At 42.2% G+C, this 25,821-nt stretch overlaps 2 protein-coding genes across 5 annotated transcripts in view; both read right to left on the bottom strand.

The window, feature by feature from the left end:
- The window catches only part of LOC123517177 (centrosomal protein of 89 kDa-like), a 251,432-nt gene that overhangs the window by 195,566 nt on the left and 30,045 nt on the right, over nucleotides 1-25,821 (bottom strand). For 2 of the 4 annotated variants that reach the window (XM_045277176.1, XM_045277173.1), the window contains exons 2-3: nucleotides 18,654-18,752; nucleotides 2,023-2,159 (exon numbers count right to left, since the gene is read on the bottom strand). In XM_045277176.1, the coding sequence (XP_045133111.1) occupies nucleotides 2,023-2,159; nucleotides 18,654-18,709 (193 nt within the window). In that variant the 5' untranslated portion in view covers nucleotides 18,710-18,752. The remainder of the gene's footprint in view (nucleotides 1-2,022; nucleotides 2,160-18,653; nucleotides 18,753-25,821) is intronic. The other 2 variants (XM_045277174.1, XM_045277175.1) reach the window with 1 other exon arrangement.
- On the bottom strand, nucleotides 8,242-12,494 carry LOC123517179. The gene is given in 2 exon segments (XM_045277178.1): nucleotides 8,242-11,276; nucleotides 11,825-12,494. Coding segments are annotated over 2 exon segments (3,174 nt in total). The 3' UTR covers nucleotides 8,242-8,772.

Here is a 25,821-nt window from a genome sequence, read left to right as displayed (position 1 = left end):
AACATGGGTCTTGTCTATATTAAATTCCATCTGCCACTCCTTACTCCACTCATATATTTTATCAAGATCTTCCTGTAACTTGTTACAATCTTCCACATTCCTTACTCTCCTCATAATTGTAGTATCGTCCGCAAACATGTTCATGTAACTGTCAATTCCTACTGGCATATCATTAACATAAATCAAAAACATGATGGGACCAAGCACTGACGCTTGTGGAACTCCACTGGTTACCTTCTTCCACTCGGACTTCCTTCCTCTCACCACTGTTCTCCTTTCTCTTCCCACTAAGTAATTTTCCATCCATTTTGCTAGTTTATCATTTACTCCTCCAATCTTCTTTAGTTTCCGCATCAGTCTATTGTGTGGTACTTTATCAAAGGCCTTTCTCAAGTCCAGGTAGATAGCATCCACCCATCCCTCTCTATGTTGTAGTATGTCAGTCACTCTTGAATAAAAACATAATAAATTGGATACGCACGATTTTCCTTTTCTGAAACCAAACTGTCTTTCACTCAGAATGTTTTCACTTTCTAGATACTCACTCCATTTAGCTTTAATTACTTCTTCACATACCTTGCACAATATACTAGTCAACGATACTGGTCTATAATTTAGCGGTTCCATTCTACTACCATTCTTATATATAGGCAAAATGTCAGCTCTTTTCCACTCTTTCGGGACTAATCCTGTTCGTATGGAGGTTTCCACAATATCAAATACGGGGTTCAACAATTGATCCTTACATTCATTTAGCAACCTCCCATATATGCTATCAGGCCCCATTGATTTATTAATATCGATATTGCTTATAATTTTCCTTACATCTTCCTTAGTAACCATGATGTCCTGCATCTGCTTTATTTCCGTAGGTCTTCCTCCCATAAAATGCTCCTACTTTGCAAAAGTTGTCGTTCAAAATTTCAGCTATATCTCCAGCATCCTCATATACTTCTTCCCCGTTTTTTACCTTTACTATTGTGTGTGTGTGTGTGTGTGTGTCTATACATATATATACAGGCAACCCCCATTTAACGAAGGTTCACACAACGAAATTTCGCACTACAACGAAGGTTTCATTTTACTACCATCTGCTCGTTTAACGAACACCAAACTCGCTTTAACGAAGTTTTATCCAGGTAATTTTTTTCAAAATTTGAAAGCCTCACCATATCACGCAAGCTGACAGGCTTTTGAATACACCAGGAGCTGGTGATACTAAGGCCTGCCTCAGGAAAAACCTGGGACACCTATAGAATGAAGATGAAGATCAAGATCAAGCCTTTCGTGGACAACACGCAACACTCACTCCCAGTCAAAACATAACAGCGTCAGCAGCAGCTTGTCTTCCCTAGCTCAACTTACCACCAAAATGCCCTGCAATTGGCCTAGTGTTCGTAAGAAGACCAGGAAGTCTCTTACTCTCCAAGTGAAGCTAGATATTATTTACAGACACGAGAGAGGCCAGAAAACTATAGCAGTGCTGGCCACTATCTTGACTCCATATTATACTGTCTCTATTTTCAAGTCAGCAGACTCTATTAAGAAGGCTGGTGAGACCGTATCTTTCTTGCAAGCTAAAAGAACCACCTGAACTCATGACTCTACAATGGATAAAATGGAAAGCCTTGTGGAAATGTGATACATAAGTTTTGTATGCAGTACAATGATGCGCACTTTGTTTACATTCCACAGGTTGCCGGTTAGTGTCTTTCCCGTTTCACTCTTCCTCCCTTCATAAAGTTAAGATCATCAACATTATAAAGTTACATTCATATATACATTAGTGTACATTATAATGACTTAAATTAAACTACCTAAATGTTTAACTTCATAATTTTTACTCTCATTAAACCTATTACTGTACTATGATGCACTCTCGCTTTGCTTACTCTCAATGGAAGTTCAAATCAGGGGTTAAACTTGTTATAATCGGTTCGCTTAACGAAGTTTCACTTAACGAAGTGTTTTTTAGGAACGTAACAAAATGCAAAAGCTTTTAAGTAAAACTATTAAAAGTACCTTCAGACGCAACATGGTGTCCCCTGAGGAAATGAGATAGCTTGTTGTATTCTCGATACAGGTGCTCCATCCGGGCAACCACGGCTGCCTGCTCTACTTCAGCCATGTCTCTTCTACTAATGTGGCACACTCTGTTCCTGGAAGACAAAGTTTTGAATGAATCATTAATCTCTCTCTCTCTCTCTCTCTCTCTCTCTCTCTCTCTCTCTCTCTCTCTCTCTCTCTCTCTCTGTCTGTCTGTCTGTCTGTCTGTCTCTCTCTCTCTCTCTCTCTCTCTCTCTCTCTCTCTCTCTCTCACACACACATGATCAAGATGGCACAACACTGTTGGTCCAATTACTTGAAGCAAACCACAAAAAAAATTCTTACCTAGAGTACAAGCTAAATGTAGGAGCTGTGCTTTTGTGCTGTCTCATCAAGGTGACAATATGACAATGCCAAAAAACAAAAAAAGGAGCCAGAAATAAAGTGAGTGACTTGATGGAAGAGGATGACACAATGGCGAGTTTTTTTTACACTAAGCGGCAAAGTTGAATCAACAAGAAATGACTTCTCGAGATTTAGATATTATGATAGGTATGATGAACCTTCAACAAAGGAAAGGTTTTTGCAGAAGCAAGTTAAAAAGATTTGTGTCAATGAGAATAAAATGGAAGACAATTAAGTTTTAAAAAGATTATAAAGAGAATGCCAAGGAAAGAATATAAGATGTTGTCAAGACTAGTTAAGGTAATTAATGAAAAAGAAAATTTGATTAGAGATATTGTAGAAAAGAAGAAATGTGTTGCTGTCTTTAGTTTAAAGGAAAAGTTAAGCTGGTTAGGCATGACGACAGGAATATGATGAAAAGCAAGCTAAGAAAGTAGTGATGGAGGTGAAGGATGGTGAAGAGGAAGATAGGTGCCTGAAGAATGAAAATGAAAAAGTCTAGATTTGAGAAATATGAAGAGGGCAAAACACGTCCTTTAAAGATTAGACTAAGATCATATGTATGTGCTAAGAAAAGAAAAGTTTCTCGAGGCTGGCGAGGAAAGCCTATAGAAAAGAATGGTTGAGATGTGACCTAAACGAAGAAGAAAGAGCTAAACACAGTTAGTTATGGGAAACAGCCAAAGAAAAAAAAAAACTTAAGCAGAACAGTAGAAGAGAAGACAAACATTTACTGGAAAGTCAAAGACAAGATTAAGGAAATGGAGGGAGAGCAAATGAGAAATAAGTATATGTAATAGTAGAAAAGGAAGGGTATTAAAAGTTGCATACACAAATGTAAATGGTATGTAAACAGTACTATTGGAGTTATATGACTATTTAAGAGACAACAAGCCTGACATCGTGGAATTAATTGAAACTAATTTATATGAAGGATTGGAATCACTGGACACTGGGCAAAATATATATGTGAAAGAGAAACAGAGAGAAAAAAAAAAGATGAGGAGTGATATTACTTGTAAAGGAAGAGTCATAGGAGGATAAAATAACTTATGGAGGAAAATAGTGCTGAAGTTTTGAATGTAGGAGTGATAATTCAAGGAGAAAGAAGGAGGAACTTTGCTGTTACCTATTTCCCAATCAAAACAAACTCATGGTGAAGTGAACCATAGGGAAATATGTTAAATGATTAATTGAGAAGAGTAAAAATATAAATCTAGGGAGACTTTCATTGTAAAGAAATATATCACGAGGATTTGACAACTGAGGAAGGAGAAACATCCAGGAGACATAAACTTCTGAATCTGGCAGTAGACAGTATCTGAACTCAATGGGAAGAGAGGTAACACAACCTATGGAGGAAATAGTGCTAAAGTGTTAAAAGTAGGAGTGAGAATTCAAGGAGAAAAAGAAAGGAACTTTGCTTTTACCTATGTCCCATCCAAAACAAACTCATGGGGAAGTGAACCATACGGAAATATGTTAAATTATACAGAGATTAATTGAGAAGAGTAGAAACATAAGTCATGAGAGACTTTAATTGTAAAGAAATATATCAGGAGGATTTGACAACTGAGGGAGGAGAATCATCCAGGAGACATAAACTACTGAATCTGGCAGTAGACAGTATCTGAACTCAGTGGGCGAGAGGTAACACAAGATATAGAGGAAATGAAGAACTGTCATGATTAGACATAGTGTTTACCAAGGAACTGGAGACACTTGAAAATTTAGAATCTAAAAGTCCACTTGGCAAAAGTGATCATGTATTACTCGAATTCAGCCTGAAGGGCAGACTGGAAGAAACAAGGAATGAAGATTGTAAAGATAGTAGATACAGTAAAGCCATTTTTGTAGAACTGAGGAAATACTTCGAGCAAGTAGACTGAACTGATTTTTTTATATAACAGGGAGAGCTGACGATAAGTGGAGAATTCTAAGAGAAAGGTAGAATAAGTCCTCATTATACAGTACATATGCATTCCTGACCTTACCGCAAATTGAAATTACTGTATATAGAACCCATTATAACATGTAATAATAGGTGTGTTCCACCATGCCGAAAGTCACCCTACATACTTGAAAATACATGAAACTAGTCATATAAAAAAAAAATGTAAAGTACTGCGCAAAAGAAATAAACAAATCTTTTTTATTTACCTTTCACTCGCCCAATATTCTATCAGATGATGTCCCTCCCGAGGCTAAGGGACAGTAGGGATTTCAGCCCTTACTTATAATATCCACAAAAACACGGCGTAAGGATTTCACTTGTGTTCAGTGGGAAATGCGGGAAGAGTATTTGGGTAGTATTTGGGAGCATTTAAATGAGAATAGATTAATTAGAGATACCCAACATGGCTTTAGATCAGGGAGGTCCTGTCTTACAAATTTGCTCGATATCTTAGAATATATTACCAAGGAGTTAGATGATGGAAATAGCATAGATGTTATATATCTAGATTTTAGCAAGGCATTTGATAAGGTACCGCATAGGAGGCTAGTGTACAAATTGAGACTACATAGGATAGGGGGTAGGTTAGTTGATTGGATTAGTGAATGGCTTTCTGATAGGAAACAGAGAGTAGTATTAAATGGGGCAATGTCTGAGTGGAAGGAAGTGGTTAGTGGGGTACCCCAAGGATCAGTGCTAGGACCTCTTCTTTTCTTGGTGTACATTAACGATTTAGATATAGGAATTAGTAGCAAAGTATCAAAGTTTGCAGATGATACTAAGATAGCATGTGCAGTACAGGGTGAAAAGGACAATTACAGAATACAACGAGACCTGGACAGGCTGATAGCATGGGCAGACAGGTGGCAGATGGAGTTTAATTCTAAAAAGTGTCAGGTTATGCATTTAGGTAAAGACAATACAAACTTTAACTATGAGATGGAGGGATGTTGGCTAGAGGCAGTAGAGGAAGGAAAGGATTTAGGAGTAGTGATAGACAGGACTATGAAATTTTCAAAGCAATGTTTAGAAGCAAGAAATAGGGCAAATAGGATCCTGGGTTTTATAAATATAAATGTTAGTTATAAAAGTAAGGAAGTGGTGCGTAGCTTATATAATTCCTATGTTATGCCCCATTATTGCATACAGGCCTGGTCACCCCACTATAGGCAGGATATCAACATGTTAGAAGCAGTTCAGAGAAGAGCAACTAGAATGATACCAGCTTTGAAGCACCTGGAGTATAGAGATAGATTAAAGGAATTAAACATGTTTTCATTTGAGAGGAGATGTATAAGAGGGGATATGATAGTTATTTAAAATGTTCTCAGATACAAACTACATAGATGTGAGATCTTTCTTTACCTTAGAGGAGGGAAGTAGGACTAGAAATCATGGCAGGAAGATTAGAAAGCAAGGCTGCAGGTTAGATATAAGAAAATATTTCTTTAGTCATAGGGTGGTAGACTTCTGGAATGCATTGCCAGAGACGGTTGTAAATAGCACTAGTTTGACAATGTTTAAAAACAGATTAGATAAGCACTTAAATTTATTAGATTTATAATTATGTATAGCGCTGCATGATAGTTTTTATAAGAAATTTACTATAGTTAAACAAGACATGATCCCCATGTATGGGGACCACAAATTGTAGAGGATTTCGCTGCAGGACTTTCCCCTGTTAATGGGCCAAATATTTAGAATTAGTATATAATGTATTGTGTACTTGTAAGTGTATCTTTAAGTACTGATGACGAGGTCGCTGTGCGACTGATACAGGATAACCTAGATGGGCCCTAGTGGCCCTTTGTTATCCTATTATTTATGTTATGTTATGTTATGTTAAGAGACTGATTGTTGTGGTGGGCGCACAGCGTGGTGGCGCTACGGTACGGTGTAAACAAAACAAGAGCAGATACCGTATCTGTGAATTTTTCTTACCGTAAATAGAATCAAACACCGTAACTGTGAATTTACCAGATAATGAAGTACCGTATAAGGAGGACTTACTGTACAAAGAAGGAATAAAGAAACGTGCCAATCAAAAAAATTAATAAGTCTAGACACAAGGACTGGTATAACAGATGTGAACTAGCAAGAATAGAGATAGAAAAAGCCTGGAATAGATGAAGAAATAGAAGATATAATTTTTGGATGGACTATGTACAGATAAAAAAAATAAGTATGTCAAGATTCAGAAAATGGAACACAAAAATTATCAGAAAGATAAAGTGGACAAATGTAAGGACCAGCCCAAATTGTTCTATACGTAGATATGTAAATGGCAAGCCAAAAAACAAAGGGGAAATAAGCAAATTAAATTTCACCAATGAAACGTGAAAAAACCACAAGTGATGGCAGGAATGATGAACAACTGTTTCCAGTCAATCTTCACAAGATGAAGTGACTTTCAATGTCAAACACCCATAGAAATAAAGCATGATGTTCAGAAAATTTAAGTGTCAATAGAAGTGAAGAAAATAATGACGGAACAAAATGTATGGAAAGCCTCAGGTCCCAATGAAGTGTCAAATGGATTATAAAGGAATGCAATCACCACTTAGCAGACAAAGTCCACAGTGTTATTGAGTTACTTAACAGAGGGTAAAGTAATAATAGACTGGAAAAGAGCTGATACTATGCCAGTATTCAAAGAAGGAAGCAATGAGGATAAAATCAACTATAGACCAGTATTACTGACCAGTGTAATAGCAAAAATATATGAAATAATCATAAGAGATAGATGGACAATCACTGCCTACGCTCTAAAAGACAATTCTCCTACTTCACACAAAACTATATACACTTGCTAAATGCACTTGCAATACACACATCCTTCACTTAACCCATACAGTGTTTAGTAAGTACATATACACATATAGTATTTAGTATGTATATATACAATCTTCTTTTAGAGATTTATCATGTCATTGAATTTTGTTTGCATATATAGTAAGATTTGTCACTAACAGTAATATAAAAGTTTATGACAAGTCAGGAATGAATCTTTATATATATATATATATATATATATATATATATATATATATATATATATATATATATATATATATATATATATATATATATATATATATATATATATATATATATATATATATATATATATATATATATATATATATATACATACAATACTAAACTAACGAACAGGATAGGGGGTGTCACACAGGCAATTTTTCAGGAGTGGTTTTATAATCAATTTATCCCTGAGGTGGAGAAGTATTGTCGGAGCAACTCCATTCCATTCAACGTCCTCCTGGTGCTGGATAACGCCCCTGGCCACCCACCTTACCAAGATGACTTTCACCCTAATGTCAAGGTTGTCTACCTGCCACCCAACACAACCTCCATTATACGACCGACCTATGGACCAGGGAGTTATCGCAACGTTCAAAAAATACTATCTAAGGCACACTTTCCGCCAGGCACTGAAGGCAAAGGACGAGAATGATATGACTCTGAGCGAATTTTGGAAGTCATATAAAATCTACAATGTCATAAATAACATCAATACCTCCTGGTGAAAAGTTACAACCACCTGTATGAATGCCGTATGGAAAAAGCTCTGCCCTCAGGTTGTTCATGATTTCACTGGGTTTGAAAATATTCAGGAGGAGCAGGAGGAGGTTGTTGACAATTTAATCTCCATGAGCGAGAAACTGGAGCTAGAGCTGGAGGAGCAGGACTTCACAGAGTTCTTTGATGACCATGACAAGGAGCTATCTAATGATGAACTATGAAAAATGGAGAAGCAGAGAAAGGAGGCAGAAGAGGCAGAGGAGGGAGAAGTGGAAATGCCACCAAAACATTTCCAAACTAAAAAGATTGTGGCAGGGCGTAACTCGAAACACTGTTCTCCCAATTGCAGTTTATTTACAGAGCACAGAACTAGCAGCACAGCAGGCACCACAGTCTTGGTGATCACACGTCTCCAACGTCGTGTCTCCCTCCTCTCATGGCCGTCTCCTCCACTGGCACGGCGGCAACACATGTAGGGAGTCCCACGCACTCATAAGGGCCCACAACTCGCCCACACTGGCTCCTCGTGCTTGATCCCGTCGCTCGTGCCTCCCCTGCGGCACGACCTCGCAAACAATCTTCGCTGGACAGAACAGGGGTAGTGGTGTGTGTGGCGGCTGGTGTCCGTCTCCCGCTGCGCTGGCTAGCCTGGAAAACGTCGCCTCCTCTCATAGCTGCTGGCAAGAGCCAAGTCAGTCTGGGGCGTAAACTACCTTAATTTAACCACAAACGAGCGGTAGTGAGCCAACAACACTCCGTCAGTCCACACTCCCCCTTGATATCTAAATCACCCAGGCACTCAGTCACCCATCTCCCACAAGCCCTCAATCACACAGCAGACACCTGGTAGATTGTTTGATTCTAGCAGAACGCCTCAGCACCACACTCCCAACATCTTCACCGTTTCTCTCCAGGTCCTCCTCCTCACGCTGCTCTTCTGGAGTAGGAAACGTAACCACCAGATCCTCGCAGTTATTGTCCGAGTTGCCTACTACTCTGTCCTGGTGTCTTAGTGGTGAAACGCGATGTCGCAGATCACGAATGTGACGAGGTGTACCATCAACTTTGGCGACTTGATCCGATACCACTCCAGGCACGACGCCCTCTTTGTATTGCTCGTCGCAGCGCACGCCGGGAGGCTTTACCCAAACTTCTTCTCCTACATGGTGAGGGTTGTTTTCTACTGCAGGGTTGCTTCTGCTCGCGTCTTCTCCCCGCACTCTCACCGAATACCCGTACAACATGTTCGCAGGCGCAGAGGTAGGCGAGCAGTCATCCTCGGGCGTGATGTTGTAGAGGTACACCGCTTCTGCTATGGAGCATCCTTTTCTTGCCGCAATGACCTTCACTGTCCTGTGACACCTCTCAACGACACCATTTCCAGACGGTGAATACGCTCCCCGGAAGTGCATATTCACGTTCCAACGCAAGGCAAACTGAGCGAACAACTTGCTGCAGAAGGCGGTGTCATTGTCAGTCAGAATCTCGTCCGGAGCCCCGCGCTCACAGAAAACTGCTTCCAACTGCTCGATGATGTTATCGCTCGTTTGTAGCCTCAGCGGGCGCCAGATGGTGAAGCGAGAAGGCCCGCAGTCGATGAGCGTGAGATATGACCTTCCTCTACAGTGCGTGATATCCATCCCAACCCGCTGCCAGATGCCCTCCACCGACAGGTTGCCTTTACTCCACTTCACTGGCGCTGGGTCTATAGACTGGCATATCTGGCAGGAAGCGACAACAGCACGCACCTGTCCTTTCGTCACTGCCGCGTTGACTCGTTTTACAAAGTACAGCGTTCTTCTTACCCCAGGGTGGCCACGGGAATGGTGGATGTCTGTCACTAATTGGTCAAGGGGCGTTTCGACAGCTGCCGCACACACTGGCGGTGGTTCCATGACGTTGGCCGCGGACGTCCTTAACCATCGCTGTGGCATGCGGGTGAGGACATCTGCCTTGTTCTCGGTTGAGGGCACCAGAGACACTGTGAGGACGAGTTTGCACTCCTTAACCAGAGACATCACGATCTCAAGTCGTCGGCGAATCAGCATCTCGCTGGCAGCTTTTGTTTTTAGCCTTGCTCGTCCAGTGAGGCAGTCGTTAATCCAGCGGTGGACAGTAGAGGAATCAGTCACTAATTCAACCTTACTCATCTTCCATGCCAGAGCAAGGTTGAGTCCTTTGATGACCGCATCAAGTTCAGCCATGTTGATGTGGCTGGCGCCGTCAGGACGCAACCAGCAGGCGTCCTCGACGATCTTACCTTCCACCTCGACTGCTGCTCCCATAGCTAAGGAGCTAGCATCCACCCACACTTTTGCCTCTGTTCCTCCTACATCCCATCTTCCTCGAACAGGGTCGTCCTTCAGTACCTTCCCTGCTATTTCCTCTAGGATACTTCGCAGGCCGGCATCGACGATGATGTCATCCCAGGTGTGCGTAGCCGCGTTAGCTCTTCTTTTCACGTAGGCCGCTGCCGCTCTCAGCCACCCACACACTGGAAAATGGCCAGTTAACTTGCCGCAGTAAGAAAAAGCTGTTCGCCGCGTCAGGCAGGTAGGCACACCACTCACCTTGCCATCACGTCCCCAGAGCAGCATGCCACTCTCCCCCCAGAGCCTCAGGCCCAGCACTCGAGCACCCTCTGTAACGCGCTCATAAGCTTTGGTGGTTAGGCCGTAGCGATGAAGGTGCTCCGCCACCCGACGAGCCGTGACGATGTCCTCGTTAACGTAGACATCATCAATGTAGGCCGAAGTCCCACGTTTCACGTCGGGGTCTTGTGATAACGCAGAGCTGAGGACAGTCTTCATTATTAAGGGGGCGACGTTCAGACCAAAACCTAGACGTGTGAGGCAGTACTTTCACCCTTTATACATAACAGTCTGATATGGCCAGAGCGACTCGTGAATGTGCACTTGTAAGTAGGCATGCTTAAGATCTATGATGGACACATTCTTACCTTGCTTCCGCCACTCTCTTAGTCTGTCGGCGCAGACATCAGAATCTGCCGTGTAGGTGTCTATATGAGTGTTCAGCTCCCTGAAGTCAAGAACAGGCCTCACCTTTCCTTTGTTGTGCTGCACAACTGCCATAAGAGGAATCAGTCCTTTTGCAGGACCATGCTTGTACTCGTCGTGCGGCACCAACCATCCGTCTGTTATCCACTTATCCACCTCCTCCTCATACCACGATCTTATTTCACTTGGCACAGCGTACTCCTCCACCTTGTTCAGCAAGACGCCGGGCTCGTCTCCCCCCGACCACTTCCATGCCGCCGTCCAGGTGTTACTTGCAGTATCATAGGCAACACTGAAGTCCTGTTCATCCACTTGTATGTCAGTGGTAGCGCCGGCAGCCGCGCAGATCGGCGCATCCTCGACACCGAACCGTACTTGCCGGTGCGCATTGACAGCAACTCCCCCCAACGCCACAACACCGTTCATCCCTAACATGAACGGGAACCCCAGGGGCTTGTCACTCACCACAAACACTTTTACGTCAACAAAGGCACCACTGTCAAGTTGGAGGCGCACGACACCCGTACCCTCGTATTTCTGCTCCTCACCACTTATGGTCAAAATAGCCACATCTTCTTTCCTCCACTTTCTGCAGCACGAGACGTGAGCCACGCACCACGAGCACCCAGTGTCCACCAGTACTTTGCGCCGGTTCCCGTCCAGCCACACCTCCGCGATGGGTAGCGCCTCATTCACTGCTTGTCCAGAGAGGAGGCTGGCGCTGATGCCTCCCCTCCACGGTCGTTTCCCGGGCATGCCAACGCGATGTGGCCCAGGACACCACAGCGGTAGCACCTCACACCACGTTTTGAAGTGCGTCCAGCGCTCCTCTGGCTCCTGCCGCTATAGGTGTCTTGACGAGCCAAGCAGTCTCTGGCAAAGTGGTTCACACCATTGCAGAGGAAACACCATTGATCTGGGCCAATGTCCGTATTCCCAGCCCTGGCGCCGAGACATACTTCGTGGACACCACCGGCACCGTCGTCATGGACCACTGCCCTCGTCCGCGCCAGGATTTGAGGCAGGTCAAGTGTCTCCATCCGCGACCCCGCTCTCAGTAGTCGCCTGATGCCTTCCAGAAGACCAGCGATGAAAGCACAGGTGAGTCCCTTCTCGGACATGCCTCCGAACAGTGATGCCAGGCGGCGTAACTCCGCCAAAAAGACATCCGGACTCTCACCAGCTTGTAGTTTCCAGCGGATGAACTGTTCGTATGCGATATACGAATCCATGGCAAATGCGCCCACAAGCGCCACCTTGATCTTCTCAACTTTCTTCCTGTCCGCTTCTGCAAGCTGCAAGTATACGGCGAATGCACCTCCCGACAGACGCAGAGGGATAACACTGGCCACATCACTGACGTTGCGCCAACACTGGCTCCTCGTGCTTGATCCCGTTGCTCGTGCCTCCCTTGCGGCACGACCTCGCACACAATCTTCGCTGGACAGAACAGGGGTAGTGGTGTGTATGGCGGCTGGTGTCCGTCTCCCGCTGCGCTGGCTAGCCTGGAAAACGTTGCCTCCTCTCATAGCTGCCCAAGTCAGTCTGGGGGGTAAACTACCTTAATTTAACCACAAACGAGCGGTAGTGAGCCAACAACACTCCGTCAGTCCACAAAGATGGCAGAAGCTTTTGCATCCATAGAGGCAGCCTTGGCAAATTTTGAAGAACAGGACCCAAATGAAGAACGACATGCCAAGGTGTCAGCAGCTGTTCATGATGAACTGAAATGCTACCGCGTCATATACGAGGAAAAAAAGAAGGCTGTAAGCCAGTCGTCGCTTCATCAGTTCTTCAAACGGGTAGATAAACGTGAGGCAACAGTACCATCCACTCCTCAGTCAGTGCCATCTACCCCTGAGCCAGTGCCATCTTCATCCTCTACCTACACGCCACACCCACAGCGATGCTGACGACCCCTCCCCCATCTCGTCACCCCCTTCCTCGCCCGCCACTTCCCCCAACAAATCCAAGTGAACAAGGTAAATCTTACGAGTTTCCTCATTTTTATTTCAAGCGTGCAATGTTTTCGGTTTTATATTTCATGTGAAATGCTTTCATGTATGTAACTGACATAGCCCTAACGTTAAAATGTGTAACCTAAATGCGAGTCTGTAACCTAGCAGTAACCATGTCAGCTGTTTGACCCCGATATACAGACGCTTAGTCATCCCAGATTTATAGACACCTGTTCAACCCCCATTGATTGACGCCATGTTAATCTATCCATGTTTATCGATCTTTCTCAGTATGGTATGGTGTCATCCCCCGGTCTAACGGATAGGCTTCGTGTTGTGTGACAGCCTTGGTTGTGTTTTCCTGCCCAGCTGACCACACGCCATCTTATCGATCGGTTCACCAGCCAGTCACCACTACAATATATAGTAAGGTCTCAATTTACGTCAGAGTTACGTTCCTGAAACATGACGTAAGTCGACGGCAGGGTGGTCTCAAGAGTACATTTGGCCTCTTACTGAGGTGGGGGACACTTTTCAGGATGTGGTTTTGGCATAAGTGGCTGTTGCCTTTATGTTCCTATATGGTTCATGGTTTGTAATGGGGGTATATTATATTATGGATTATAAAGGGTGTTTTACATATGTATGTCTGTATGTATATGTTTCTATACACAATGAATGTTCTGGCTGGGAGATGTTCTTTTCCTCATCCAACACTGTCCTTTTGGCACGTCACCCACTTGGCTTTAAAGCCTCATGGGTTAGCTCACTTCAGCAGAGGCTGATTTGCCGAAGTAAAATTGGAAAGTACACGAGACTTACCTTTGGTCAGTTGAAGTGTGCTTGTAATTTTGCGAGGCAAATCACCTCTGCTTGAGGGGAGCTTTCACATGCCCTCCTCTCCTCTCATGTTTACTTTCTGTGTACCAGGGCAGATGTTGCTTTGTATAGTTTATAGTGTTTTCTCAAGTGGGTGATCGTGGCTTCGAAGTCTGACGGTCCGGTGCGGCATAGCATATCTCATGTGAAAGCTCCCCTCGAGCAGAGGTGATTTGCCTCGCAAAATTACAAGCACACTTCAACTGACCAAAGGTAAGTCTCGTGTATTTTCAAATTTTTACCTTCATTAAACCTTTTACTGTACTATGATGCACTCTCACTTTGTTTAGTCTCAATGGAAGCTCAAATCAAGGGTTAAACTTGTTATAATTGGTTCGCTTAACAAAAATTTGCTTAACGAAGGTTTTCTCAGGAACGTAACCCCTTCATTAAGCATGGGTTGCTTGTATTGTTGAAATGTGTTCAAATGTTAAAAAAGTACTTATACACACACTCTATGGTCCTGTGTGAGTTTGATCAGATGAATATAACTTTAGCAGGGAAGCTAGTATTGTGTCAGAGCAGAAACAGAGTGAACATACATCCCCAGTTGTGCGTGTATGTGTATGTGCGAACATGCATGTGGGGTGTGTACGTGTGTGTGCGTGTATGGTTGTCGACTACATACGGGAGATCCTCGCAATTCGATGGGGTTAGGGCGGTTTTTCATTGGTCGAATCAGCATTTATTCAAATCATGAAGCAATTTTTCCCATAAGATACTTAAGAATTAGGGGGGATAGGGACCAACCTCCAGCCAAGACCCCCTCAAAACATTACTATAACCTCTAAAAAACACTAACTTAGACTAAATCAGTACTATTAAAGGCTTCATTTAAATCTAACTTCTTTTTATTAAACACATTAAGGTGCTGTACAGTACATTTTTGGAAATAAAAACATTTGCAGCAGTCTCGCAGTACTTGTCCCTGTTCTTCCCAAATTGTTGATACTGTTGATCTAGGGGCATCCATTTGCACTGCAACGACACCTTGAGCTATACCTGCCTCACACTTTCTTATAAGCTCAAGCTTATCTTTGAAAGGCAGGAAATTGTGCTTCTTTGGGCAGGGGCTGGAGGTGGCTTTCCATTGTCTTGAGTCAGATGAAACGCACGTTTTCCTCTAGTGTCAATTTTTAGTCAAATTAAGATCTATGGTTTCTATTAACACTTTTATAAAATTAATTTTCTTGTTAATTGGAATGATGCTATAATCTCAAATCAATAGAATCTTGATAAGTAGATATAAATATATTTGTATATAATCTGTTTTTTGTCCTAGCCTAACAGTGAAAAGTAGTTCAGTTGTTTGTTTACATTTTTCAGGGACTGCGACGTTCCAAGGCAGAACTTCCAAGGAACAACTGGCCTAGATGAGCAGCTCTGTTATTTATGAGTGGGCAAAGCTGTCTGAAGAGTTTCTCATAGAGATCATTAAAGGCCAAAAATAGCAATGAAAAAAATAGCAACGGCTTGCTTGGGGGTGAAGGGACTGCCATGTTTGTTTACAATTGACAAATGCGACAAAGGCGGAAGCAAGCTTGTGTGTGACGACCAGCGTCAACAAAAGTTGACAGTCTTCAGAAAGTTGACGGAAAACTGTTAGTGTGGTGCCGCCTTAAGCGACGACACAGGATAGCATCGGTTTACACTTCTGCTTGGCGGGTTTGCGGCAGTTTTTGACCGGATGGGTGGCAACAAGAAATGAATGTCGTACTGGCGAGTCAGTCGGTCGAACCTTGAGGATTGGGTATTAATTAACTGAGTGATAATTCGAACTGCGAACGGTCAAATCACGAGGATCCTCTGTACCTTTGTCCTTTATTTTGAGCAGTTGTTTAAAATGATTAATGGTTGTATTATTGGTGGTGGTTAATGGTCTTTGAATGTTAGCAGGGTGTTGTTAGCGCAAGGTGTTTGTGTGGTGCCATGTAGGCAGGTGTGATGTCAGAGACCAGAGCTTCAGAGATGTGTGAGGGTAGGCTGGTTGGCAGAGCATCCTGAACTCCGGAGACAGTCACAACTAGTCCAGCTAACCACACGTTATCCAACCTGCCAACATGTCCCAAGAGCGGCGGAGGTTTTTGTTACGGTCCCAAGTGTTACTGCGTTCATCTTACCTTAGTCTGAGTAAAGACAAAAAAGCAAGTTTTGTGTGTACTTTCTGCCTCAAGCTATCTAGGCAGTACCGAAGGACACTTTGACTTGAAGCTGATCCCAGAGTATGATGGAAGTTTTATTTATTTATTTATTTTTTACGGTAAGGGCTATAGCGCCTGTAGGCACACTTGAAGAGTGTATGGGAAGCGCTGTTCAGCTTCCGCCCATTAGTGGCACAGGCAATTTTATTTAAAGTGGTACCCATATTAGGGCCCATATCACCGCCCAAGCTCATCTTGAATGTAACCACCTAGAACCTGGGTATCATGGTGATATGTAGGTAACTTTAAACCACTTGACAAAATGGCAAAGTGTTTTAAGGCTGTACGTGGTGGGATTCGAACCTACGCGTGGACGTCTGCCCGATCCCATGCTCACCACCTTATCCACTATGCCACCGCCTCCCTAGTGGCACACAGTCGGTGGTTGAGTGGCTGGAGAAGCTGAAACAGGTTTGCAAACTCCGGAAAATCGATGACACAACGAGTGTGATTCCCCTCCAACTCACTGACAGTACTTTCGTTGTGTATCTGCAGTTGGCAGAGGAAGACAGGAAGAGCACAGAGAAGGTGAAGGCAGCACTGCTGGCCGCGTTTGCTGTGGACCCCTACATGGCTTATGAACAGTTTACTGGAAGGAAGCTGCACCTTGGTGAGTCACCAGATGTGTACTTAGCAGAGCTGCGGCACCTGACATCCCTGTTTGGTGGAATAACCGAGAAAGCCCTTGCATGTGCCTTCATAGCTGGACTGCCAGAGAGTGTCCATCAGCTGTTCAGAGCTGGATCGCACATGGAGGCACTGGACTTGGATCAGATCTTATCCCAGGCGAGAGCAGTCATCAGAGAAGATAATTCCCTGGAGTCCCCGAAGGCATGTTTTGCCGCCACAACACATTCTGCCCTGCGCTTGGAGTGCTTGAATCAAGTCAGCGATGTTTCGTGTGCAACGGTCCGAATCATTTCACCAGGGACTGCTTAGTTAGCCGCAAGGGTGAGACATCGAGTGGTGATGCAGCACGAAGTGGTGGTGTCTGCTTTTGGTGACGAGGAAGATGTTACCATTGTGGTACTGTGGGTCACATTGCCTCTGCGTATCTAGGAAACGCGCCTGGAGAGTGGGGTGTCAGGATCAGCCTCCTCTCTCAGTGGTCAGTGAGTGAGACACTACCTAGTGTAGTGGTAAGTAAGTAAGTAAGTAAGTAAACATTTATTGCTATTAAACATTATATACAATATATACATGCATTAGAAAAATATTGTTGATACAGCAACAGTCTGTCAAGCGTAAGCTCCATGACAGACATTATTAAGTACTAAAGGTTAAATGGATGTTAACATAAGGTTACATATGTGCTAAGTACAATTATAAATAAGAAAACGAAAAACACAATTATGATTGTAGTTATAAAGCAATACAAAAGAAATATAGTTAAATAGTGAAACAATTATATTACGAAATTTCCTAGATAGTACTTGATTTTTCTTTTAAATGTTGAAATATTGGTTGATCTAAGGAGTAACTTTTGTTCTAGTGGTAGACTATTATATAATTGAGGACCAAAGCTTAATACATTATTTTTAAAGAGAGTTGTCCTGAAATGAGGGCAGTACAAGTCAACATTATTGCTCCTAGTGCTTCTTGGGTTGTCAACAATTCTAAAGACATTATTTCCACTATAATATTGCACAGTTTTAAATATAAGTAATAAAGTGAAATATTTATGAATAAAATCAAATCTCGTAAATTTAGTAGTAGAAAAAATAGTGGCTATAGAGTCAAATTTATGAAGAAAAAATATACATTTAAATACTTTATTTTGGAAAATAACTAGTTTGTCGAGGAACAAGGGCCAAGTACATGCCCATGTTGGTACACAGTAAATAAGGTGAGGATAACATAATGTGTAATATATACTAATCATAGCCTCTGTTGTAAGATTATGTCACACTTTATAGAGCAAGCCACAAATTTTGGATAGTTTTACAAAAATTACCTCAATGTCATATTTCCAGTTAAGATTAGAGTCAATAATTATACCAAGAAATTTCATATGATTAACCTGTTGTATTGCCTTCAATTTGTAATGGTGGCATTTGATTTCTTACTGACCTGTTCTGAAAGAATATATATTTGGTTTTTGAGACATTTAGCTTTAATTTATCATATTGTATCCATTTATTTATAGAGTTTAATTCCAGGTTAAGCATTTCGTGCAGCTGATGTATATTACTGTTGGCCAACAAGAGGTTTATATCATCAGCATACATAACAAATTTTAGCTCTGCACTAATGTTTACAATATCATTAAAGTATATTAAAAATAACAGTGGACCTAAAACAGATCCTTGTGGACACTCTTAGACAAGGCTATAAATGGTGAAAAATTCATGTTACAAAAAACAGATTGAGTTCTATTAGTAAGATAACTCCTAAACAGGTTTAAGGAAATGCCTCTTACGCCTAAGTGTTCCAGTTTATCAAGAAGAATTTTGTGATCGAGTGTGTCGAATGCTTTTGAGAGATCAATAAATACTCGAACAACATTGAGCTTTTCTTCCAAAGAGGTATAAACATTGCTCACAAACTATAATATTGCTGATTTGGTGGACCTGTTAGCTCGAAACCCGTGTTGGTATTCAGACAGTAAGTTATGATTTTGTAGGTAGCTAGTTAAACGAACAGAAATTACCTTTTCAAATATCTTAATGTGTGGAGTGAGTGTGGAGGGCGTACAGTGTCGTGCATTAGTGGATACCGGGTGCTCACGATGCATTGCCCACGTCTCGTGCTGTAAAACGTGAAAGAAGGGATTACATTGTTTACTGTTAGTGGAGAGGAATGGCAAATCGAGGGAACGGGTTCTGTGCAGCTTCAGCTGAGCAGTGGGGCTTCGACGAACATTAGTGTGAATATCACTACTTCAATGCCTCTTGGTTTCACGTTTATCTTGGGCATGGACAGCATCAGGGAGCTCGGAGGGGTTGTGGTTGATGGCCAGTGTGGTATGCGTTTCGGTGTAGACGAACAACCGATTTGTGCAGCAGTGGGCGCAGTGCAGGAAGTTGATGAACCTGACTTTACTGCAACATATGATCCTGTAACTAACTCCTGGACTGCAGCTTGGAAGTGGTCAGACGGTAAGGAGCCTGGTGTCCTGTAGAATAAGGCAGAGGCGTACAGTGTTCCCCACGAGGCCAGGGAGTTGTATGAAGGAGAGCTTGGAAAGTGGATCAAGGATGGATGGCTGCTTCCTTATGACGAACGTAAATTCAGAGCAGCTAAAGGACTAATCCCCTTGATGGCAGTGGCACAACAAAACAAAAGGAAAGTGCAGGCCATTATAGACTTCAGAGAACTCAACACACACATTGATGCCTTAACAATGCATTCGGATGTGTGTACAGACCGCATGCGGGACTGGAGGAGAGAAGGTGTAAATGTGTCTGTCGTGGACTTGACGAAAGCATACTTGCAAATAAGGATTCATGAATCTTTGTGGCCATACCAGACCGTCCTCTTCCAGGGCAAGAGGTATTGCTTAACATATCTGGGATTTGGACTGAACATTGCCCAACTAGTTATGAAAGGGGTATTGAACAGAGTCCTTTTGCATGATCCAGATGTGAGGAGGGGAACGTCGGTATACATCAATGACATTCTCGTAAATGAAAAAATTGTCAAGGCCAGTCATGTACAAGAACATCTCAAGAACTTTGGGTTGACAAGTAAGCCACACAAACGGCTCACTGATGGAACTCAAGTGTTGTACCTGAGAGTCTGAGGGGAGTGAGGAAGGCTCATCTGGAGAAGAGACGGTGAAGTGAGTGATGTGCCGAGTGAACTGACGCGACGAACAGTTTTTTCATTCTATGGCAAGCTGGTGGGCCACTATCCCATGTGTGGCTGGCTGCAGGTGGCGACTGCTTTCATGCTACCGTATCTTACGGCTTACAAGACACACTTTTTTCCTAAAAAATACCCTGAAAAATACTAGTGTGTCTTGCAAGATGAATGTTGTATTGTAAGGCAACACCCAACCTCAAGTGAGCTTGGACACTTGACTGATAGTGACCTGGATTTGTATGTTGAGTCATTACATTATGATGTTAGCTTAAGTACTATTTAATTCAGTCTTTTATATTATGTAAACTCAGTACTTAGCTGTTACAAGTATTTCCAATACAATAATCCTTCCTGCATCCTACTCGGCATATGGAGAAAATGGCCTGCTCCCTCATCTCATAGCAACACACGTACGTACATACACATGAACGCACACACATGCCAGGTGCCTTTATACTTTTATTAATATAACATCCAAATGGCTTACTCATTCAAGCAAGAGTCAAAACTCCACTTATTCACATTGATAAAGCCTGTGAAGCACGATTAAAAAATAAAATAAATACAAACTGCAGCACTGACGTGTTCAGTTTCGGTGATCAGACAAGTGATTCCATAATGTAAACAATACGTCCCGCCACTAAAACAAGAAGAGGTGGACTGTTTCACTGTGTATACGTATTTACCTATGGTGTTTTTATTTACATAGTTTTAATTTGTGGTGAGTGCTCCAGCAAATTTGTAATGAGTGCAGAAACAATAGTGTCTTGCAGACTCCTTGCTTTTGATGTTTTTCTATTCAGTGGTCAGGTTTATGGTGAATGTGTTCTTGTATGAGAATGACTTTTTTTTTCTTAGAAATTTCTTTCAAATATTAGAATGCGTCTTCCAAGATGCAGCGTCTTGCAAGCCGTAAAATACGGTAGTTCCTTGGCACTTGGTGTTGCCATAGAGATCGGTGGGCACATTGTTGAAGACGCAAGCTGGTTGCACAAGGAGGATTCGTGTCACATCAATCCAGCTGAGTTGGATGCAGCTATTTAAGGCCTGAACCTTGCAATGGCTTGGAAAGTCAAGAAACTGGAATTACTGACAGATTCCTCGACAGTTCATCGCTGGATCACGGATGGCCTCTCAGGGAGGATGAGGCTGAAAACAAAGGCTGCGAGTGAGATGCTGATCAGGAAGAGGGTGAGAATAGTGTTGTCGCTGGTCAAGGAGTGTGGCCTCCAGCTGACAGTTAGCCTCATGCCCTCCTCTGACAACAAGGCTGATAGTCTAACATGCATCCTGTAATGATGGTTGAAGTCTGCTACCTACCCTGCAGCTATCCACTCAGCATGTGCAGCTGGTGCTGGCATAACCAAAGACATCCTCGCAGAGATACACAATTCTGTGGGTCATCCAGGTATCAAACGCACGCTTTATTTCATGAAGCGAGCACACCCAGCAGTCACAAGATGACAGGTGCATGCTGTTGTCACCAGGTGTGAGGTGTGTCAGTCCATCAACCCAACACCACTGAAGTGGCGGAAGGGACGCCTGGACGTGGAAGAAGTTTGGCAGAGGGTTGGAATGGATACCACTCACTGTGGTGGATGCCCGTACCTAACACTCATTGACTGTGGACCATCAAGATTCGCTATCTGGCGTCAGCTGAGGCCTCAGACAAATGTACGCGTTATTGAACATTTAGAAGCAGTGTTTTGTGAACGTGGACTGACAACAACACTGTTTTTCGTAGCTGGTCTTTTGCTGACTTTGCGGCACGGTGGTGTGTTAGTCTCAGATTAAGATGTGTGTATGCTCCTTCCAGGAATGGGATTGTTGAGAGATGCCATCAAACTATGAGTTACTGCTGTGAGGAAAGGTTGCTCCGTAGCAGAGGCAGTGCATCTATATACAGGCAACCCCCGCTTAACAAAGGTTCACACAACAAAATTTCGCTACAAGGAAAGCTTCCTTTTACTACCATCTGCTCGTTTAACGAACACCAAACTCGCTTAAACGAAATTTTATCCAGGTAATTTTTTCCAAGTTTGAAAGCCCCACCGTATCACGCAAGCCAACAGGCTTTTGAATACACCAGCGCCTCTCTTGGACAAAACGCACACCACTCACTCCCCTAGTTCAAAACAATAACAGCATCAGCAGCAGCTTGTCTTCCCTCGCTCTACATGCCACCAAAACGCCCTGCAATGTCACCAAGCGTTGCTAAGAAGACCAGGAAGTCTCTTACTTTCGAAGTGAAGCTGGATATTATTCACAGACACGAGAGAGGCCAGAAAACTAATAGCATTGTTTCCCACCATGGCTTGACTCCATTTACTGTCTACCATTTTCAAGTCAGCAGACTCTATTAAGAAGGCTGGTGAGATCATATCTTCCTTGCAAGCTAAAAGAACCACCTGAACTCGTGACTCTGCAATGGATACAATGTAAAGCTTTGTGAATATGTGGTACATAAGTTTTGTATGTGGTACAATGATGCGTGTGTACATGTGTGCGTGTATGGTTGTTGACTAGGTACCTTTGTCCTTTATTTTGAGCAGTTGTTTATAATGATTGATGGTTGTGTTATTGGTAGTGGTTAATGGGCTTTGAATATTAAAAATGTTAGCAGGGTGTCGTTAGCATGGGGTGTTTTTGTGGTGCCATGTAGGCAAGTGTGACGACAGTGACCCAAGCTTCAGAGGTGTGTGAGGGGTAGGCTGCTTGGCAGAGCATCCTGACCACCAGAGACGGCCACAACCAGTCCAGCTGACCACACATTATTCCACCTGCCAATACGTCCCAAGAGTGGCGGCGGAGGTTTTTGTTCTGGCCCCAAGTGTTACTGCGTGCATCTTACCTTAGTCTAAGTAAAGACAAAAAAGTAAGTTTTGTGTGTACTTTCTGCCTCACAAGTACAATTACTGTGCCCAATTATTGTGACTCTGCCCCAATATTGAAGCAGCATCAACAACAAATAAGTAGCAGCGACTGTAAATGATCCTGTTTTGCTACTGAATGTGCTATGAAAGATCATAACCACTATGATAAGACCTACATTAGAATATGCAGCAGAAGTGTGGTCACCATACAAGCAAAAATAAATCAAAAGAATAGAAAGAATCCAAAGGATTGCTACAAAGATGGTGCCAGAAATAAAGGATTTTCCTTATGAAGAAAAACTGAAGGAAATGGAACTACCATCTTTGAAAGACAGACAAGAAAATAGAGATCTAATAATGATGTATAAGTTGGTAAACCAAATGGAAAAGATAGATAGACAAGACCTGGTATCACTGACAGAGGATGGAGGTAGGTGAACAAAAGGACACTCCAAGATCAAGTAAAGTCAGTGTTTGAGAAACATTAAAAAATTTAGTTTTCCACATAGGATGGTGGATATTTGGAACAAATTGAGTGAATAGATTGTAGTAGCAGAAAGTGTGCACAAATAAGGAAAAGTGGATAAATATATATATGGAGACAGATCAATATAAGTCCTGCTTGAACCCTGCAACATACAACTAAGTAAATACAAGTAGGTAAATACAACAAATTACTATCAAATACCCAATTTGGCTTTAAAAAAGGTCGGTCGGGTGTAACAAATTTAATGAGTTTCTACTCTAGAATAGTTGATAGGGTAAAAGAGAGAGAGAGGGATGGGTTGATTGTATTTACTTGGATTTAAAAAAAAGGCATTTGATAAAGTGCCACATGCAAGGTTACTGTGGAAATTAGAGGAGAAGGGTGGTTTAAAAGGAAACACATTGAGATGGATGGAAAATTATTTGAAGGGGAGAGAAATAAGGACGGTACTCAAAGATATGAAGTCCAAGTGGAGAGCAGTAGAAAGCGGAGTGCCACAGGGATCAGTATTGGCGCCAATACTTTTTCTCATTTATATAAATGACATGCCAGAAGGAATGAAGAGCTACATAAAGCTGTTTGCGGACGATACGAAACTATGAAGAGTTATAAAGCAAAAAGAGGATTGTGAAATACTGCAAGACCTAAATAAGATCTGGGAATAGAGTAAAAAGTCGGAGATGAAATTCAATGTGGACAAAAGCCATGTCATGAAAATGGGAGAGTGAAAGATGACCAGTGAGAATCTATAAGATGGGAGATGGAATAGAACTGCAGAAAATAAAAAAGGAAAAGGATTTCGGAGTGACGATGGAAGAAAATAATCAACCGGCAAGCCATATTGATATAATTTTCAGAGAGACATACAAATTTGCTAAGGAATACTGGAATAGCATTTCACTACATGGACAAAGAAATGATGAAGAAACTGATGAATACTATAATAAGACCCAGATTGGAATATGCAGGGGTAGTGTGGACCCCTCACAAAAAGAAACACATAAGGAAGCTGGAGAGACTACAAAAAATGGCTACAAGAATGGTCCTAGAACTTAAAGGGATGACATATGAGGAGAGACTAAAGGCTATGGATCTTCCAACATTGGAACAGAGAAGGGAGAGAGGGGATCTCACACAAGTTTGTAAATTGATAAATGGAATGGACCAAGTGGACAATGAGTATCTGATCCTGAGAAAAGAATATGCCAGTCGAAGCACAAGATCGCATAGTAAGAAGCTGAGGAAAGCAAGATGTCTAAGAGATATTAAAAAGTATAGTTTCCCGCAAAGATGTATTAAGACGTGGAACAGTTTGAATGAAGAAGTAGTGTCTGCAACGAGTGTGCATACTTTTAAAGTAAAATTGGATAAGTGTAGATATGGAGACGGGGCCACACGAGCATAAAGCCCAGGCCCTGTAAAACTACAACTAGGTAAATACATCTGATACAAGTTTATAAATTGATTAACGGAATGGATCAAGTGGATAATGAGAAACTAATCCTGAGAGAAGAATATGACATTAGAAGCACAAGATTGCATAGCAAGAAACTGAGGAAGGGAAGATGTCTGAGAGATGTTAAAAAATATAGTTTCCTGCAAAGATGTGTTGAGACTTGGAACAGTTTGAGTGCAGAAGTAGTGTCAGCAACAAGTGTGCATAGTTTTAAAGAAAATTGGATAAGTGTAGATATGGAGACGGGGCCACACGAGCATAAAGCCCAGACCCTGTAAAACTACAACTAGGTAAATACAACTAGGTAAATACACAAACACAAACGAGACGCGATCGAGAAAGGACACAGTACCGTCGCTCCGAGAATCAGCTGATCTTCACTACCTATTGTTTTGGATTTGCAGTGGCCTGGGTGAGTAGTGTAGCATCGTTTACATGAATACAGTGTTACAAAATCATGAGTAAGGAAGAGATTCCATCTAAATGCACGTATGAGACACAGGAAAGAATGAAAGATGATGATGACTATGTTGGTAAGGGAGAAAGAGCATTCAAAGTAATAAAGAAGCAATGGATCGGGTTTCTTGAAGACAACAAAATATTATCAAATAGCCAATTTGGTTTTAGAAAAGGTCGGTCATGTGTGACAAATTTATTGAGTTTCTACTCTAGAATAGTTGATAAAGTACAAGAGAGAGAGGGATGGGTTGACTGTATTTATTTAGATCTAAAAAAGGCTTTTGATAAAGTGCCACATGAAAGATTACTATGGAAGTTAGAGGAGAAGGGTGGCTTAAAAGGAAGCACATTGAGATGGATGAAGAATTACTTAATGGGAAGAGAAATAAGGACGATAGTTAAAGATATGAAATCCAAGTGGAGAACAGTAGACAGCGGAGTGCCACAGGGGTCAGTATTGGCACCAATACTTTTTCTCGTATATATAAATGACATGCCAGAGGGAGTGAACAGCTACATAAATCTGTTTGCAGACGATGCGAAACTGTGCAGAGTCATTAAACAAAAAGAGGATTGTGAAATACTACAGGAAGACTTAAACAAGATCTGGAAATGGAGCAAAAAATGGGAGATGGAATTCAATGTGGACAAAAGCCATGTCATGGAAATGGGAAAAAGTGAAAGACGACCAGTGGGAATCTATAAGATGGGAGATGGAGTAGAACTAGAAAAAGTAAAA

The sequence above is a fragment of the Portunus trituberculatus genome, chromosome 41 (genome assembly GCF_017591435.1).
Source record: "Portunus trituberculatus isolate SZX2019 chromosome 41, ASM1759143v1, whole genome shotgun sequence".
NCBI classification, from domain to species: domain Eukaryota; kingdom Metazoa; phylum Arthropoda; class Malacostraca; order Decapoda; family Portunidae; genus Portunus; species Portunus trituberculatus.
This window is presented reverse-complemented; position numbering and strand designations above follow the sequence as displayed.